Source organism: Hylaeus volcanicus, chromosome 1 (assembly GCF_026283585.1).
Source record: "Hylaeus volcanicus isolate JK05 chromosome 1, UHH_iyHylVolc1.0_haploid, whole genome shotgun sequence".
In the NCBI taxonomy this organism is placed as follows: domain Eukaryota; kingdom Metazoa; phylum Arthropoda; class Insecta; order Hymenoptera; family Colletidae; genus Hylaeus; species Hylaeus volcanicus.
In genome coordinates, this window is record NC_071976.1 from 36,673,390 (window position 1) to 36,692,950 (window position 19,561).

The 19,561-nt window shown below is 36.7% G+C and overlaps 1 protein-coding gene and 1 long non-coding RNA gene across 4 annotated transcripts; one reads left to right on the forward strand and one right to left on the reverse strand.

The window, feature by feature from the left end:
• Window positions 1-141: 141 nt before the first annotated feature.
• Window positions 142-15,715, reverse strand: LOC128873259 (transcription factor SPT20 homolog). Of its 2 annotated transcripts, XM_054116707.1 has the most exons (9): window positions 15,641-15,715; window positions 14,710-15,142; window positions 6,337-6,471; window positions 4,666-4,778; window positions 2,989-3,483; window positions 2,520-2,759; window positions 1,443-1,762; window positions 1,101-1,281; window positions 142-881 (listed from the first exon to the last, which is right to left on the reverse strand). In XM_054116707.1, exons 2-9 carry the CDS (start codon window positions 14,747-14,749, stop codon window positions 615-617), a joined length of 1,791 nt encoding a protein of 596 aa, XP_053972682.1. In that variant the 5' UTR covers window positions 14,750-15,142; window positions 15,641-15,715; the 3' UTR covers window positions 142-614. The 2 variants fall into 2 exon arrangements, with proteins under 2 accessions (XP_053972682.1, XP_053972691.1); XM_054116716.1 differs by lacking the exon at window positions 6,337-6,471.
• Window positions 10,865-19,466, forward strand: LOC128873270 (uncharacterized). 2 transcript variants are annotated; one of them, XR_008456379.1, is made up of 4 exons: window positions 10,865-11,009; window positions 15,711-17,521; window positions 17,586-17,649; window positions 17,726-19,466. It is a non-coding gene; the product is annotated as an uncharacterized LOC128873270 (long non-coding RNA). The 2 variants fall into 2 exon arrangements; XR_008456381.1 differs by lacking the exon at window positions 10,865-11,009 and having other exon boundaries at window positions 15,980-16,100; window positions 16,483-17,521.
• The last annotated feature ends 95 nt before the right edge of the window (window positions 19,467-19,561 follow it).

Here is a 19,561-nt window from a genome sequence, read left to right on the forward strand (position 1 = left end):
GTCTGCATTTTTCATTCCACCAACAGACCCATCGAAAAGGAAATCATAATTTCCTATAATTTACTGTGTAAAGTAAAATAATAATATGGGAAAATATAATTATTATTAAACAATCCATATTAACGAATAGACCAAGGTATAACTATTTACAACGTTATCGTAAAAAATTACTCGCTACGGTTACATTACGTTCTAATACAATAAATTATATGTACATACTTATCGTTTGGGATAGAAACGGCAGCGTGCGCGCGCGCGCGTGTGTGTGTTATTGTTAGAAAATTAATCGTTGCAGCACTAAACGAAAAGCTATCAAAGTATATCCCTCGTCTTACGAAACGATTATTACGAAAAGTCCTATCTAACCCATTAAGACTGTCCTTTGAGAAAGGAATTAACTTGGAAATGATTGGTTAATTGAAGAAAGTCTTCGCCAAGGACAAGTGACATAATATAGCACGACGTTTCACAGTGTGTGAGTTAATTTTAAGTATCTCGAGACTTAATGGATTAAAGGAACATTAAATTGGCAATCGTAGAACCGACCAAAGTCTGTCGAAGATGCCCCAACTATTATACTAAGGTCGACGAATCAGGTTCCTTACGAGGTAAGTTTAGGAGCTCTCGGTATCCGAGCTTTCTTGAGCATTGGTTGTACTATTTTCATGGTTTTTGTACGCTGAAAAGAATGCTAGAGCTTTCATGAGTTGGTAGCTCTTGCTTATCGGTATGTTGCTGTCGTACAGGCCTTTCGAGGATTTGCAGTCGACGTAGAACCACCAATTGCATTTCAGGATCGTTTGGTCGAACAACGTCGATTCGGGACACAGAAAGCTCTTCATGATCAAGCCATCATCCGTCAGCGCGCAGACATGAAATACCTAAATGGACACCAAAGAAAAATACATATTATTGATCTAGATAAAGCTAAACAGATAAGTGTACTTTGGTGACTTTTGCGAAGCGAGAACATTTATATCGTAGTATTAATGGAAATATTACTGTAGTATTCATTCTTTTAGGGAACATTTACAAAATTAATATTAATTTCGACTATGCATAAAAGTATACTTCACGTATGATGAGAAGCGATATTTTACCATGCATCCAAGATCCTCGTCAGCATAAAGTCCAGGGAAATGTTTCTGATCACCGCAATAGAAGCTCGTATCTGGAAGATCCACTCGACTGGCGAAATTATCGTCGAAATTCTTGTCATAACCCAGCGGATAATATTCACGTGGCGCGTTCATCACTTTGGTAGCTCCAGAATTATATTTACTGAAAATAAATAGAGAATTTGAAAAATTGAAATTCAATAATTATTAAATGGAACCATAATTTAATCATCTTTTATTAATGTTTATTCGTTATCAAGCCCTTTTTCGACGCCCATTGGACATAGTCCAATAGTCCTCTGATAATTATAGGATGGAAATTACTTTTTTGGAGGAGACACAGTCGTAGTCGTGCTCGTAGTCGTACTAGTGGGTCCCTGTTGCTTGCGCAAGAGTTGCTGTTGCCTAAGTAGGATCGCTGCTTCTAAAGCTTCCAGAGTGATGTTGCTGGCTTCTGCCAGAGCTTTCAAAGACGTCTCCATCCCTTGAATGGGCGCCAGGGATGGCAAAGACGATGGCAAAGATTGTCGTTTCTCGTTCTGCTGTTGCTTCAAGGCATGATTGGATTCGGATGAGATTGGCTGGAGAGAAAGTAAAGTCATCTCGTTCACCGAAGAAGCGGCCTCGTCCCCGGGTAAAGGTAGCTTCAAAATAACAAGAAAGAAACTTTTAAAGATTTCAAGATCATCTCGAAATTAATGATTTCTATGGTAGTAAGAACAAGTAAATCGTTACTAAGACTTCGATCTAAGAATACTCAATGAAAGATGTTTTCTTTCTATTGCCCAGAGAAATCGTTCGTTTGAAATTGACTTGAAGATACGCGGTACAGTAAAGTCTCCACAAATGCACAAATATCTCTAACATAAATGCCCTGAAATCATGTCCACCACTACTGTGGGGAATGTTTACCCGTTGGAGGGTCGAGGAGTTGGATCGGCCGCGCCGCGGCCGTCCAGTGATTACAATTTATGGAGACTTTACTGTAGCGCTAGCTACCGCGTCTCTAGATACCAGCAGTTAATTAATGCTTTTCAGTCTAGGCTACATTTCCTGAACATTTCATTGCAAGGCAATCAATTCTTACATACAGGAAATCCTACTTGTAACGAATATTTCGTATCTGAGACAAAATCTGTTGGGTCATCTTGATTTATGAGCCTGACCAGCAAACTCTAGACACTATACACAACTTTTTTCTCTATCTAACATACTTTTAAATTCTCAAGTCATGTACTAAAATGCTAATGAAATTAGCTAATATACAGTATACATCAATGTTGTATCACTTATTGTTAGTCTCAAAGTCAGAGGAGACTTGGATGAAGGAAATTCGAAGGGATCAAACATTTAAGCCCGAGCTTGCAGTTATTTTTAGAATTATAAAAACAAAAATCTTACCTGATTGAAATCATCTTTCGACACTTCGTTATCAGAGTCTTCCAGAACTGTAGGACTGTTGCTAATTCGATCGGTTAACTGTGCAGACGATGGCGGCATAGTGATGAACGGTGGCAGTCCTAAAGTTATCGGTTTCGATGATGATTCAGATTCTACTATGCTGCTAGGTGGTGGAATCGCGGCGACAATGTTAGGCAACTTGCCTGGCATTGTAGATGCAACTGCGAGTATCTGTGGCGTCTAGCGAAAAAGAGTAAGTAAACGAAAATAATTAATAGTTTATCGAAAAGATAACAAATAAATAATAGTTTCATCTAACGACTAGAAGAATCGATTTCCTACGATTTTTTTACAAGCCAGAATGAAGTTTAATTTCAACTAACATTACTTTAAGGAAATAAAATTACTTTTCATGAAATAAAACGCAAAAACATTACAATGAATAAAATCAGTAACATTGAAACATTACCTGATCCCTCTTCACCTGCGTCGAAGTCATTTGTTGATGTCGCTTTTGATGTTGCGCCACCAGTTGCTGCTGCTTCTGTTGCTGTTGCATCTTTTGGAGCTGTTGTTGTCTCATAGCTTCCTGTTGCTGCATGCGTTGTTGTTTCAGCACCTGCAACGCAAATGCCTCTTGCTGCTGTCTCTGTTGTTGCTTTTGCTTCGCTTCCTGTTGCGCCAACTGCTGCTGCTGTTGTTGTTGTTGTTGTTGTTGTTGTTGTTGTTGTTGTTGCTGATGCTGCTGCTGCTGCTGCTGCTGCCTCATCAAATCCTGTTGCGTCGATGACAAAGCTGGCGCGGGTATGGTCCTGAGAACCGTAGAATTCTGTTGAACGACTAATTTCTGGCGTTCTGGTTGCTGAGCAATTGGTCTTGTAGCTCCAGGCGGCAAAGGTTTGAAAGGAGGAACCACTTGACGTGAACTTTGCGCGTGTTGTCTGACATCTTCTCGATTGGTTGCCTTAAACAAATCATTCTTTCCTTAACTACAAGAGTCTTCTGACTTGATCGTTAAACATTAGATTGAGCTTGATTAATTCACACATTTCCTTAAAATATGTACAAGTATGGAGATTTTGATGAAGGTGTTGCCAACTGCATTCGAGGAAAAAATTGGAGAAAATAATTCATAAATAAACTCATCTCTTCAGCGTCGTTCTACATTAAAAGACCTCAAGACCCATTTCTCTAAATAACTATGAAAGATAAAATATATTTCTCGAATGGGAAAGTTAGCTGAGAAATAATTTTAAGTCTCAGACATTAAACTTTGCACTGGCACCTGTGCTCCATAACCACTAAGATACAAAAAAAATTGTAAAGACTTGTCCTAATTCGATCATCATTTCATTATTTTACCAGCCTCTAACGTTCTAATGGACTATTTTGCATCCCTGTGTACTCGTGTGAACGCGAACCTTGTGCTTAGCTTGGTTATTGTTACAGAAGCTGTTCGCGACAAGTGCTATGCCGACATTCATGCACTAGTTGTTACAAAATCGATCCTTCACACAGTTGAGATTATGCCATTATAATAAGAAACGATTTCTTTCAATCGAGAACAATTAATAATTCTGAAATAATCAAAATACAGTGATACACAAATAATATCTTTCCACAAGAGTTCTTTTATTGTTACTATGTACTATAGTAGTTATATTGAAAACGATTTCATTGTTTTTGCATAAATTAATAATTATAATCATCCTTGGAACCTTCTACAAATTTCAATACGGTATTTGTATTGAATTCTGTTTACGCGTAACATAAAAACATGATTCAGGATTATGGAAAAGTAACGATATGATATATGTTGCAGCTTCAGTCAGGATAGATCTAATTACCCCGATGAAAAAACGAAAGACAACATATAAGCGTGCACATAAACGGTATATTTTCAAATACTAGTATAATTCTCTATTTACGCATCGTAGACTTTCCTTGAGCTAGTTTGTATGAAATAGATTCCTACAGAGCAACGTGTGTCATAAACGGATACCAGGTGAATAAAAAAGTGATTACATAATTCATTTCTCTATTTACAATTCATTGATGTATCAGCGCTATAAACATTAATCACAAGTATCGTATCTAATAATATCTAAATTTGTCTAATTTATTTTTATTATATGACAATTCTTACCGAATTAGTAAATGACGGTACATTGCCCCTGCTGATTTGGACGCTTCTCCTTTTGGCAGCCTCTACATTCGACAACGATTGAGGAAAGCCCAGTTCGTCGCCGACAGAGAACCCTGAAAATAATAATAGTAACGGAATTAACGGTATTACTTCGATTTCAATAAACATAATTATTTAATTTATTATTTACTCCTTGATTAGAAAAAAATTGAAGATGATAAATAAATGGAGCACATAGGTAAATAAGAAAGAAATATGTTCATACAGTAAAAATTATGTGACAATAATAAACAATCATTTACACCGAAGTATGTATTTTACAATATTAATATTAATTCATCCAAGATAGATATTATATGGATGCAACTTTTCTTTTCATAAATTCTTTCATCCGAAACATGCATGTTCATTCTGGTTTACGCATAAGAGGAGTAATATTGGTCCTAGAGGGTTAGAAACCGCTACGTAAAAAGAGGAAACCTCCAAGTTGGACTAAAAAGAATTGTGCAACGCATTGTGCAAGAACCGACGCTGTTTTTTGCTCCGAGTCGTAAAGGTTCTATCGATACCGCTAAAACGATTGTGCACGTATCATGTAAATTATAGTGTCATCAGAGGCGTCATCTTTCACGAGGGAAGTGGTGACACTTGGTCTGATATTGGGGCCAGGTGAAGGTAGCGATTAATGAACCATGCTTCTTCTCAGCGAATCAGTAATTTGCAAAACCATGATAGAAGTAGGTTAAGAAGAGCTTGCTTCGAATTGAAAGTCATCGCTAATCTCACGTACGTTACACGCGATTAATTGCGATCCACGCGACATGCTCATTCACTTTCTGCATCGTTATCTGACGCATAAGATAGATCTCCAATAATGACGTGGAACTATAATTCGATACGTGGCGCTGAATCGATAGTAATTATTTATTTATAAAGACATTAAGCTTCGATTTAGTTATTATTGGAAGAATTTAATTATTTTACGATTAAAAAGATTTAATAATTTTCAGAATAATTTCTGTGATAAGTAGGCAACTACTTTCTTCTCGAGTTAATTGAGACTATAAAAAAAAACACAAACTGGTACAGCTCGAAGCATATAGTAAGTAACCGTATTGCTATTACAAAGAATGATAGAAAAACAGCTCCTCTGCCGTGGTGAAGCAATGCCTTTAACCTTTGTACACGCTCTTTTATTAATCCTTACGAGTAAAACATGGAAGAGCATGTTAACAATGTTAGAAGACTATCTAGGCTAATTATTATTAGCGTTCCAGTATAGTATTTACAGGTATCAATTATAATTCACAATGTCCGAAGGGTGATTTACGATATTTTAATTGTTACTATAATTTTATTTTTCTTCCAAAGAAGAATTTGTTCATTAATATAAATACAGTATTCTGTATTACAGAAGAGTATGTTAAAAAAGTTATCAGATTTGTAGCTACAAATATCATACTATAATATTTACAAGAAATTTACAATGTACAGTGTGTAGAGTGGAAACTTGAGAAATCTATGCGTACGTTTAATCTTATTTTCTGAAAGAGTTATGCTCTTTATAAAAGAAACACGTTCGAAAGGCAAATTTCTTATACGATGGGTTTAGTATGATCGTTTCACCGAAAAATGTTGCAATCGGTGGCTACGGTGGTTATTTCGACTCACCCAGGCCGACGTAGCCTTTGACACCTCCAAGATTTCGCACTCGAAAGAGGCCAGACTTTTTGAAGGCGCAGTTTAGCGCAAAACCAAAGTCCGACTGAAACACGCATGTCCCTAGCGTCTCTCGCCACGTGCATCCTGCAACCAAACCGGAAGAAAAGAACACCATGGGATGGATCCCTGTTCCGGTCCAACCTGATTTCGTCTCTTTTAATAGCAATCGAATTTTACTTTCCATCGTAAATCCCAATGTTTGCAAGTATATTTATTTCGAGAATGAATTTCCGATTGGCAAAATATTACCACACCTTTTATATCACAAGTGCAAAGTACAAATGAAACAGGATTATAATTATTCATCGAGTTAATTAAAATATTGCGTGAAAAATCGAGGCACGTTTTTAGACTTGGTAAAATACTTTTAGAGAAAGTCTCGATATTTTTGAAACCGGATTTTTAGCATAGAAATGCCGAGTCGAGTGTACAAAGGTTTCATTACGATGGAAAGTCACGTGTTTTTGTTATTTCGAGATGGATCGGTTAACAGGGACTAGATCATGGACGATTTCGACCGACGCCAACTTCTAACGTGATTCAGCTTTAGCTGGAGGTCGTCTAATCTGTGATCCCTAATCTGTGCTATCGATTCTTTCTGGTCTGTGAACGTCGTGTGAAGGTCGAAGGAGTACGAACGATCTTTCGATCGATTGTAATGAATGTCTGAACACCGAAAATGTATTATTTAGAAACAGTGGGTGGTTCCCTATGAAAAATAAGTAAAATGTTGTCATTCAAATTGTTTCAAGTAAGCTTTTACTTTGAGGTAGGAAATATTAAATCGAACTCAAGCGTGCCCCGTACATTTTACAAACTAATTTCATCGAAAATGGAAGGTCGTAGAAAAAGTTTATTCTTTTTTTCTGGTCTGTTTTTTCGTGAATCGCTTCCAGGTCGATAGTATCGTAATTTCCAGGCATTCTGTACAGAATTTGTACATTTTCTACGTATGCAAATAATTGCAGTTTCTACATGCTTTGCTCGCACCACACTAGGTTAATATATTCACGAAATCGTTTCTTATTCACGAAGACAATCTTCTAGTGAAATTAGTCATTAAACGTGATAATATTATCTCCATTATTCTCGTCACGTCGACAGATGAGTTCTAATATACTGTGTCAAATTGTCTCCAAGCGTCGAGAATAATGGCATTTTCTTACGAGAGACACAAAATCTTCCATTATTTGCGGTTCTTCGGAATATAATAGAAAGGACTGAAGTTTAGCGTCGACGAGAGTTCAAACAAAGATTGTGTACACATACTCTGACGTGTGAACTACAGTTTGTGTTCGAAGTGACTACACAAATATTCACATTCGTTTTGTAAAATGAATTTTCTTTTCTCTTTTCGTGAATATGGAATGTACTCGCTAGTTTCACTTGTAACAGCTATAGTATTCCATAACATATCTTGGAATGGATTTTATAACATAAATACATATACAGTAGACCGTGAGAGACATGATGCAAATAAAATCCTGTTATCAGAACCTCGCATTCAGTTGCATTCCTTTATGACAGACCAATCAATTAATACCTGAATTCCAGACGAAAATTATAGTTTCGATAAATATGGAGAAAGTTTTCTTGACTGCTGCGATATTATGCCCCATCATTTATATATTTATCCATAAAATTAACTACAGATTAACAAACTTTTCTGTACAAAAGAAATTGACATTCTTTTAATTTCTTCATCTAATTATTTATCTCGAATCGAATAAAATTGATCCATCAAAGATTTTACTTCATCTTCGATGAATCGAATAAAATGACATTCAAGTTGAATCTCCACGCATTCCACTTGACAATTTTCACGGATGGCCGTGAAAACTAAAGTTTGTGAAAGGAACTTTGGGAATTCCTGTTCGAAACAGATTTGCCGGATTTCAGGCGTGCCAATGGGCCACAGCCTACTGACACACTTGAAAGGTCGAGGCAATCTTTCGACAACGTACATACGAGTACAACGACCACGATGATCGCCGATATTTGATAATTAGTTCCTCCCTTTTTTTTCCATAATTGCAAGGATTTTTGTTTATCGTTAAAAAAAGGGAGAAGTTGCGGTCGTCTGTGGAAATTTCATCGAGCAAGTTCAAGACAGGATTATCGTTAACGATGGAGCTCTTCTTTCATTCCGTTTCGTTTCATTTTCTTGACAGATTTCCTTCACGCTCTAGATAATAGAACAATCGTCTTATTGCTGTGCATCAACTACGCAAATTACACAACTAAATTACGAGACGAAACGACGAATACCGACAGGACAAGATTAATATTAAGATGTCAACTTTGAGAGCAATGTGGAATAGGTTCAAGGTTTAATTATCATCTATAAATTACGGCGGTAATGTAGTTTTCATTAATAATAGCATGATAATTTATTTCCCTATAAATATCGCATTATACGAAACAACCGAGGCCAAAGGAATAAAGAATTTTTACTAAGTAATCATCGCTTTATATTTTATAAAGTGCCAACCTTCTCGATGTCTCAATAGTGCTAAAAAGGTGTCGCAACACTTAATAGCCCGAATTTCGTCTACTGTTTCATAATAACACGAACAAGCGAGATATTCTAAATTTATTGCAGGTTCCAAAATATGATGAAACTATAGACCAAGTCTATAGTTGACGCAGTTCAACAACAACAACAAAAAGAAAAGAAAAGAAAAGAAAAGAAAAAACATCGCTATGAAGTCGCAAACTGTTGCGAATATCCGTTGAGACCAGCACAATGGAGAATATTAACATCTATCCACACGACGAAAGAGATAGTCTATAGAAATTTTCTTGTGCGTATTCGGACACGGTGAAATTTTCGAACGAGAAAGCTCAACACAGTCTAGCTGGACACAGCTATGCGTTGGCCGAGTTGTCGAGTGAGATCGTTTCAGGTAGTTAAGACTTTAATATCGCATTATTCTTTTTTTTTTATGTCTCATCGGACACTTGTTTCGACTTACAAACTGTTTAACAATAATGCAAATCTGTTTATACTTTACTATTGGTAAGATAATTGTGTGGTAGGTTGATTACCAAGCTTGCGAATGCGTACTTGTTGCAGAAATAACTAATCAGATAATTTTATGAGTATTATTATTGCTAATTTTTTTGAAGATAAATTTACTGACGAAGACACAAAAATAGGAATATACATGCATTAAATTCGTGTTTCTTGTTAAACACTACCATTACACAAACATTCGCCTGAATCTTGATAATTCTATTTAATTGTCTCGATCCTCTATAATGGCTAATAAATGGTTAATTAGGTTTTTCTCGATTGGTTCATATAAGTGAAAGAAGATATCTGTGTCATCGTAATAAAAGTTTACAAGATTGTGCAATTTATTAGATCACCGCATAAGTAGCTCAGTGTCTTCTAGATTTGTATGGGAAAGAAAAAAAAACTGAACATACATCTATTTGTTATAAATACTGGTATAAATAGATGTATTATCTCCATTGTCACATCAGTGTCTAGCGAGTGTAGGCTGAATATATAAATAACGAAAGAGGATATTCATCGTCTTATGCTGGACGAGTTGAAACAAGGAAGTGTTACGACTGTGGTGAAAAGGTGTGTCAATTGTGCGAAGATGAAGCTATATGTATAAGTGGGTGTTAGTGACGGTTCAGAAAGTTTCGATCAGAAGATATTTCACAAAATCTTGAGCAAGATTCAGGCTAAAATCACATCACCATAAGGTCAGCTGTTGCTAAAAAAATATTGCGAAGATTAGGATATATGAATATGTTATTAAAGAATGAGCGATTTTTCTTTCTCGACTGAAAAGTAAAAACATAAACTTTCCGAAGAAATGAAAAATATCGTAGTATCATATAGTAGTACATTAGTTGTTTAACATGATATATTTCACAAAAATGTCAACTATCGACCAAAGTACATTTGATTGAGAGATTAATCATAATAAAATCATTCGACCATATTATCTTCATTGTGCAAGGATATATCGTCCAGAACATTATAGACAGAATAGCATGCAAAATGTTTGCATGCAAGAGACAGAGATAATCGAGGAGTAGAAATTTCATTGGAGTACCACTTGGATCTTATTCTCATCGTCTAAATTAGCCGCATCCTGATATTTTCGAAATCTTCTCACTAATGACCGTTCGCGTGCACGTCGATCAACTTACTAAAACGTAAAATAGATGAAATGACCGCAAACTTTCATTGTAAGAAAAGTTTTTGCGTATGTAGTAGAAATTAACGGCGTCAATAGCTTTTTTTATATTTCTTTGTAGAAATGACTTTCGCCGGGCGACCGACTATTTGTCGACGGTTGTCGACGGTTGTCGACGACACTCGGTGAAACAGTGAAACAAAAGGGCGACAATACTCGTGCGCCGCCAAAGGACGCTGACTGGCGAATTCTTATATGTATAAACAAAGTTTGATTCCAAGTTCGGTAAGCGACAATAACGGTTGTGTGATGTGTGAAGTTTCAATCTGCACCGAGATTAAGGACATTGACAATTGCGGTACAAAGCTCAAGAATACTTTCACTGCTCATCTAGGAATTGACCTAACGTAACCGAGTCATGAATTGAATTGGACAGGAGCAATTGAGATGCCATTAACGGAGGTAAAATTCACTTTTCTTTCTTTAGATGATCTCGCGACTAAATCGCTAAAGCGAAACGACGTAACGACACCCGTAGAGTAGCAAAGTTGCGCGCAACCGTTTCCCGCGAACGGCCTTTACCTTTACCTTGGGAACGACACACCTTCGAAAGTCGCGATTCCCGTTCTGTCCTTTGTTAACGACTCGCCAACAGATGCCCATACAGTTTCTTTTCTTTATCCCAAAGCATTCGTATTCGTATTCGTGCTTCGAAACAGAGTACCGTTCAACAATTTTAACGTGACTTTATAATCTTAATAAAATTTGACAAAGATTGACCAATTACATTTCGAAGATTGTCCGAACTGGAACGCTGGTAGGAGAACCATAACTGGCCAGAGGTGGGTAGAAAGTAACTAGTCAGAAATGAAGCACTCAGGTAGTAGACCCGTTGCTGACCCGATTTCCCAAATAACCCAACCATCAATGTCCTCGTATAAACATAAAAATGAAACGATGACATCACACACAGTATCCACACATCAGTCCATTCTAAAGTTTTCGTTTAATACCACTGTGTAATAATTCGTTTATTTTGAAAATGTCGATATCAATGAATTTAATATTAATTTCCTGTCATCCAGTATATCTTAATATCTCTTCAGCAAATCGAAATCTATGATGTAACTGCCTAGATACATTAGTTTAGAATATTTTAGTAATAATTTTAATATCTAATAAAATATCGTTCAATATTCATTAAACTAACGTTCTCCATCTACTTGGATAAATACTACCACGGACACCTATGACACGTTCCAGATTTTTTATTCTGTACAAGTGACTACGTAAAAACCCTCTAATCACGTCCAACGTCCACTTAGCATGTCCTATTTTTACCACAAGCGAAGTAATTATACCTAAACTCAACGTGAAAGTTATTGTTTTAATAAATACAGAGAAAGTTTCTCGGAAATCACCACTATATTACGTACCACGTTCGGAGTGACACGATAATAGCGAATATATTGCATCCTGCCAACGAAAAACGCCATAACGCGGAGTGTAAGTTTCTATGACGCGAAACGTTTCGTTCGTTCGACCCACATTTGTCTATTATATCCTGGCCTATTACACGACGTATTGCTTAAAAAGTTGAAAATATGTAATTACCATCGACGTACGTCGAAACGGTTTCAGTCCCCTTTCTCGATCGTCCCCGTAGTTGACCATAACTGCAATTGCTTACTTTCGTCAGGGATTTCTGCTATTGTTTCATTTCGTTTCCGATCGCAGTGTTTTCAGCAATGAAAACCGATACTTTTGCACTTTCTAGTTTGCACCGATGCGTACGATCGCGTTTACTGTTACTTTTTCCTAATCGACGAGTTATGTTCTCGCGAACGTTGAATTGCTTCGCGCATCATTCGAACCGGTCATTCGCCATCGATGTTGAAGTTTAACGAGAAACGCCAGTTACGGCCGATCATAAACGGCTGAACTAAACGGAAGTGTGAAAGAGAAATTTATTTTCAAGTCGCTCGCTGTTGAGGTAAATCGTAATGATTTCTTTCTAAATAGAGCTTCAACTGTTGGCGTATTCTACACGAGCAAAAGAAATTGGTGATTTTGCTCGAGGTTGAACATCTTTTCATTACCTGATGTGTTGCAATTTATTTACATATTTTTGGGTAGGCGAGAATTTCCTAATCGTATCTCTTTAAATTCTGTATTAGTGGTGATTATGTATATCGACACCGTCTATTTATATTATCATATATTATTTACATTTGGATTCATTGTCATAGACTCATCGGGAGGATCTGTGGATATTACTTTTGAATTTACTAAATTAACATATATGTACATCAGATTGGAAATGAAAAAGGAAATTTGACGATTGAAGAGTTTCGTCGTTGTATGTAACGGCAAGTTTGGTCACGCTCAGGTAGTCGCTAAGAAAACCGTAAAATTATTGAAAATTACTTTTCTACCGGCTTACGAAGGATCATGAAACGCATAAGCTCGCGTTCAGGTTGTAACCTCAGCCTGTACTATTTAATATGCAAAATCATATTTACAAAGATCTCTGCTCTAATGTGAAAAGATCGCAGCGTTCAGCCTGTAGAAGATCTGTGCCATTAGTACCGTAAGATAGAGAGACACACATGGATTATTTGAAGATTAAATAAAGTTCAGTAACAGTAAGAATGAGTGATAGGGAAGTTTGAGTAGATCAGATCCAATAAAACAGTGTGCGGTCAGTCAAGACAAGTCGGGGCTCGATAGCACAGAATATTATATGCTTTCATACAAGGCGTAAATTATGGAAAAAGGCCCAGAAACCTGCGAGTTGCCCAACAAGATTATTATAGATACTCTGAAAACCAGTTTCCAATAATTTAATCGCTATGCCTAGTAGAGCAACGCAAGGATCCGCGACTTATAAAATGAAATTAATTTCCTTTCATTCTTCTTTTTGATAAAATCCTATTATTGAAAACTGGTAATTAAATATCGACAGAATGCTCAGCCCAGATGTTATTGCGGTATTTTGCTAAATTTACAGAAAGATATTGCAGAAAGTGTTTGTACTGTTGTTTTAAGTGGACCACAGTAATATCTGGCTGGAATAAATAACATCACGTCGTGGTTTTTCAACAAGCCCCTACCGAAAACCAATCTCGATGTCGTAAATCGCAATCGTTTTCATCTCGTTCTGTAACAGGTCCTTCGCGCGCGACGAACAAAGGAATTCGTCAGCAATTGGTACGGAAAACGTTCGAATTTTTATTGGACGGAAACGTTTCGATCGAGGCTTGTCGCCAACGCTTCGATGTCCGTCTGCAAACGGCAAGGCACAATTTCATAAGTGGACAAAGACGAGTGGAGATTTGCATACGAATATCCAAGTGTTGGCTATGCATTCAGTCACGCAGCTTCTAGTTTGAATACGTGTTCCGCGCATTGGAAAAATAGGCAATGGGCCAGAGACCTTATTAGATTGCCGGGATCATGACCGTTGGTGACAATTCCATGGCAAAATTGTGCCCATCACTTTCACCCTCGTCTCGTGAACTAAATTTCGGCCCCGGCCTAAAATCATTACGAAACGCTGCTCCAATCACGAATGTTACAAAAGAAGATGAACATTTAGTTTTCCGGAAAGTATATACAGCTTTAAATAAATTGTGTCTATAATCACTGATCCACTCGTTTCATTCATTTTAGACAACTAGTGTCGAACTTGGCGAAAGGTCACGCGAGTTCTAGAAGCTGCGCCTGATCGAAGAATAAATAAACATTTGACATCGATAGGTAAAAGAAACTCGCGTTAAGTAGCCAGTAAGCAATTGTGAAAATTCCACAAATTATTCTCTCTTCAAAATGATATTTATAAATTGAAAACATGTAAAATTTAAGTTTCACTGCATGTTTAGATCGTGATTGACACACCATGTTTGCGAACCGGTTTAATCGGTACATTTGCCAATGCATAGCACACTAGATAGCAGTGTGTAGATGTGTGTACTATTATCTAAAATATTCTTTGTGTTTAATTACAAATATTATATAATATTATAATTTGTTTCTTCTTTATTGAAAGTCAATCATGATTTTACTTCCATTTGTCGATCGCAGACGTCATGGTTTTAGTAAATACCTAATGGCTACACAACGTGAGTTTCTTAGACGAAGAACTTGGACTTGTTATACGTACCGACAACCACGAAAAGGAACAAGGTCGTGGCGATCTTCATACTTGTCGATCCAGTTTTGTTTATCACGCAGGATCCTAGAAAGTAGATGATCCTGTTGATACGGTCCCTGGAGATGTTTCCTTTTCGTCCGGAATGTTTTCCCGCTACGAACGACGGATTCGTTCAACGCAACCAGAACTATTCGGAAACTGTCTTTCACGTAAATCGGACAAGTCACCTGTGACAATGTTCTTACGTGACGTTGGTGAACGTGATACTTGACGATCGATAGATAAAAAGGTGCGACAGGTTACTCGTTCCCGTGAACACTAATACTGCACGAATATGTTCCTCGAACGCGAGCACGCGGGGCACTTTCAGACCCCATCTGGTTTCCAGGGACGGCTGAAACTTGGCTCCACTTTTAACATCTCCCCCCTTCTTCTCGTGCGGCTACAGTAAATGTTTATTACTTAATGCTATACGTTATGTATATCCAATTACGTAGACAGAATTAATCTTGGATTAATTAATATTTGTATGTTCCTAAGTAGCTCTGACAAATGCCCAACACTAATCTTATAAATTAATTAGTATGGATACAAATTTCTCTACTCTGTGTGTAACGACACTTTTCGTCCAATCACATGAACACTGAGATTCGGATAATTCTTATGTAGCTAAAGATTCTAAACGATGCATAAAATATAAACTTTTTATTTTTATTTAATTTAACTATCGAATCGACTAAACGTCACCAATAGATCACTACATAGTTATATTTTTATATAATTTATTATTGGAATACAATTCCCCCCTTTCTGTCTCTAGATCGCTTCAATGGGAAAGGTGGCAATCAAGCATCCTTCCCTCGAATATGTAAAAAGTAAAATTTGTGTCACCGCGTGTTTTCGTATCGATATTCTGAATTAACATCAACCGATCAGTTACCTCGAGATCTGACCAATCTACAGTTGCGCAAAATGAATGTCCATTGAATCGCTCATTTCTCGAATTAAAGTTTACAGGAAAGATCAGAGTCGAACAGCAAGGTGCCTCTCGCACGATTCTTTGGAAAAGACAGTGAGACGGTCCTGTTCGGCCCCACCAAGCTTCAAGAAGAACGGCCTGTTAGCAGCACAGGTCCGATACGTGCACGTCGGAGCTGCTATGAGTAAAATCCTGTCGAGGTGTCGGTGACCCACTCGGACGAAACGATAACGGGATTGTCGTGCGTTCAATCAAAGTCCAGCGAATTCATCGGCCCTCGAGGAAGATCGACTGGTTTTTCTTTTTCTTTCAAGTAGGTCTTTTAAAGAATCGACTAGCAATGTTAGTCATTCAAGCTGTCTTGCCCGCTTCCGAGTGACAGCAGGACTACCGTAAATGAGAATGCAAATTTTCCCGGCAGGTAAGAAACTGATTTTTAACGATGACCTCTTGTTATTACTTTTTTTGAAAACGGTAGTGGATTCAAATTTGTTTATTTAATAATTAACGAGGGAAACTATAATGTCAACTTTATTTATTTTTTTTTTTTTTTTCACATGTTTGTGAAACGCCATTCAATGTTTGTCCTCAATTGTATAACTCTAAGGTAATGTGCACATCATCTACTTACGTGAAGTCTGATTTAATCATTTTACCGATGTATGTCATCGTAGATTTAATCCAGAATATTTTTTTTTTCGAACACACATTAGATACACCTTTTTTTCCCTTTTTTTTTACACGAGTATGAGAGTTGTATTTATTAAAATTTATGTTTTTTTTAATCGTATAATTTGTTTCAGAGGGCAAACAAACAAAAATTTATGTTACAGAGGGTCGAATGCTATAATCGAAATGATTAGATTTTTAGTATCGCTATGGTACAGTTAACTAGACTTTTGCTGTAAATAAAATATTAACAACAATCATCCTTACTAAATATATAACTTTCTTCTTTTCTTTTTTTAAAATTCCCCGTCCATCGTCGTCGTTATTGTACTAAAAAATGAACACAACTGGAATTGGATCAACTATATTTACGCGTGTTTAGAATTGTGACCAATAGTTCAAGATTCGGATAGGAAAGGAATGACGTAAGAGTGCATTTCGTTGCACCAATTGTACAGTTAAATCGTGCCTTTTACTTAACAAAAGTCAAGTAGCGTCAAGTAGCTTGGTCATTCAATCTTTCGCTCATTCGAAATGCTAATGGATCTTTAAGGGTAATATTTTGTAATTTTGTTCATGGGAGCGCGCATAGTTGAATATAGCCACTTTCATTTAAATGGACGGTTAGATTCCAGAAGCCACTATTATGCACTTGACCAAGCGAGTAGGAATAGTAGGTCAAGGTTTAATGGCAGCATTTCTAGGCATTTCTAAGCATCTATGCTTATTTCGGATTCTTATAAGCATCTTCAACTAATATTACGTTATCAATTATTAAGTTAGTGAATGAAATGTAGTTCTGAATCCATTGTAATTTGGGAATTCTGATGTTTAGTTTTCACGACTGTGTATCTGATTGAAATTTTTGCAAAAAGGGCGCGCTAATAATTCGAGATGTCCATTTTCTTTTTTTCTTCTTTTTTAAATATATGCTTCCCCGACCCCCACCATCTTGTTTCGTTTGGAGTTTAGTCAAGCGCGTTTGATTTTGACAGTGAGAATTATGGTCACGTGCATGTGACAAATGAAGAATTCTCATTTATTTATTCAATAATTATCCACACGTTTGAGACGCGTAGTGCGTTGACGCGAGCTAACCCGAGCTGGAATGGGAGCAGTACAGGCGACATAATCTCATCGCATCCCGTTATATTGGGTTGTGTCGGTAAAAAGGTAATTCATAAACACACTGAGTTTGTCGGCGTATGTAATATAATTAATATGTTGTATGGAGAAGAGCGAAAGACGAGCGAAGAAATCTGCGGACGTTATCTGCGGATGTAGCAAGCATGTCAGACGAGGTTGTTGTTATTTGGGCTGCTATTGTTGGTTTCTTTATGAGAAGATAAGTAATCTAACATGATTTCAATTTTGCAGGGAGAAGAGAAAGATGAGTGATCGAAGGAGTTAGCGAAGGTTATCGGATGGGAAATGTTAATCGAGGTTATTCCTTTTTGGAGTGGAGTTTTTTGTGCTCAAGATTGTGGCCAGAAGTTTATAGGAGAGGAGAAGAAGCCTGTACAGGAGTGTATTTTGCTGATACAATCGCAAGAAACTCGTCATGGACAACAAGTGGATGTTTGCATCGATCCTGATTGTTTGGAGACAAGTGCGATTGTTAGTGTAGCGTCAGTGAGATACAGTGTGCGAATTAGACTGTGGAACGTATGATAAACTGGTTAACAAACGAAATGAAGACAAGTTTCTCTATACGATTGGTGTAACTATATATGTTTCGTTGCCTAGGTGCGAGTTAATTTTTTGCATTCAAGGGCTTTTCTTGTTTCTCCTTTGTAGTATGTATCAACAACTGTAGAATGCTTTCTTAGCTTTGTACAACGTAAATGCAAAGTCATATATTAGATTGGAAGTTGTACGATTGCAATTAATTTGCAGAGAATTATATGATTTATAATTGGAATTATATTGAAATAAAATAAAACCTTGTAAACATTATCTACCTCGAGATTGACTGCATCAAGGTAAATAGTCACATGTCACTTTTGGAGTAACTACATCGGGGTTAAGTTTGGACTGTCAGTCATCTCTCGAGTGCAAAATGTTAACAACCAGGAGGTTATCGGAAGTTAGTTGCAGATATATTTATTTTTGTTTTATCTGTACGATGACACGTTGTACACCCTTTGATAGAAGCATGTATTAGCACGTTGCAGTTTACAATGTGATATTTATTGGCGAAAGATTCACTTTAATGTAACGGAATACGTATCGTAACCTAACCTCTGAGTGTATAGCGAATGAATTTGTCCTATTTCTTGTCATTTGTCCGACTGCCTATATAAACAAATGAACATGTGATTGCGCGGCAGGTAACCTAACCCATAACCAATCAAAGCCTTTGTCTGAAAGGGAATTTTGTTGCCATTAACCCTCTGCACTGTGCGTATAAGAAAGGCACTACATTAAACAGTATATAACTATTAAATATTAAACAGTATATAACTATTTAATGTTATAGTATAGTATATTTATATGTAGTATAGAGTATATATATATAAGTAAAGTTATAGCGTATAACTTTGTAAATGTGTGTTTTTTGGTAGTTGCGATGATTATATATGATTATTACTTCTTTTAAAGCTTACGAGGGCATAAGTAACATATATACGGAGTAACCTTATACTTGGTAGTAAATCCTAAATGTAATTCATATTCTCTCCTGTTAATACATCAAGTGGCAAGGATTCAATCGATGTCTTAGTTTGGAATATTGTACATAAATGAATAATTAAGTAAACAGTTACTTGGTTTTAGTTGAAATATCAAGTATCCAGTAATAATAATGGAATTACTCTCGATGTTAAACAAGCAGCCTCGATTGCGGTTGCAGACATTGATTTTAATTTAAAGATGGCATCATGCACACACGAATACAAACTGAAACTGAAATCATGTCGATCGAACAGGCTTAATACTTGTTCTTTCTTCTCGTGGCACTCGATCGACTCGAAATCAATATCGTGCTGTTTAATCAATCAATCATCTTTCTTTCTCTGCATTTAAATTTGATCTTTCCAGATAGATAAGGTACATACGTATAAGGTGCTCCAACAATACATAATGACACTGTTAACGCATACAACAATATGTAAATATTTCAACATTTTATTTATTATTTATTTATTTTCAACATTTCGTAAGAGATCCTGGTGGGGGGGGGGGGGGGGGGGGGGGGGGGGGGGGGGGGGGGGG

Coding starts and splice junctions, on each gene's coding strand:
- LOC128873259 (XM_054116707.1), bottom strand. CDS start 14,749: ATGAAGATCGCCACGACCTTGTTCCTTTTCGTGGTTGTCG. Junction 4,779..6,336: donor CAAAGGCTACGTCGGCCTGG/GTGAGTCGAAAT, acceptor TATTATTTTCAG/GGTTCTCTGTCGGCGACGAA. Junction 2,760..2,988: donor CGCAGGTGAAGAGGGATCAG/GTAATGTTTCAA, acceptor CTTTTTCGCTAG/ACGCCACAGATACTCGCAGT.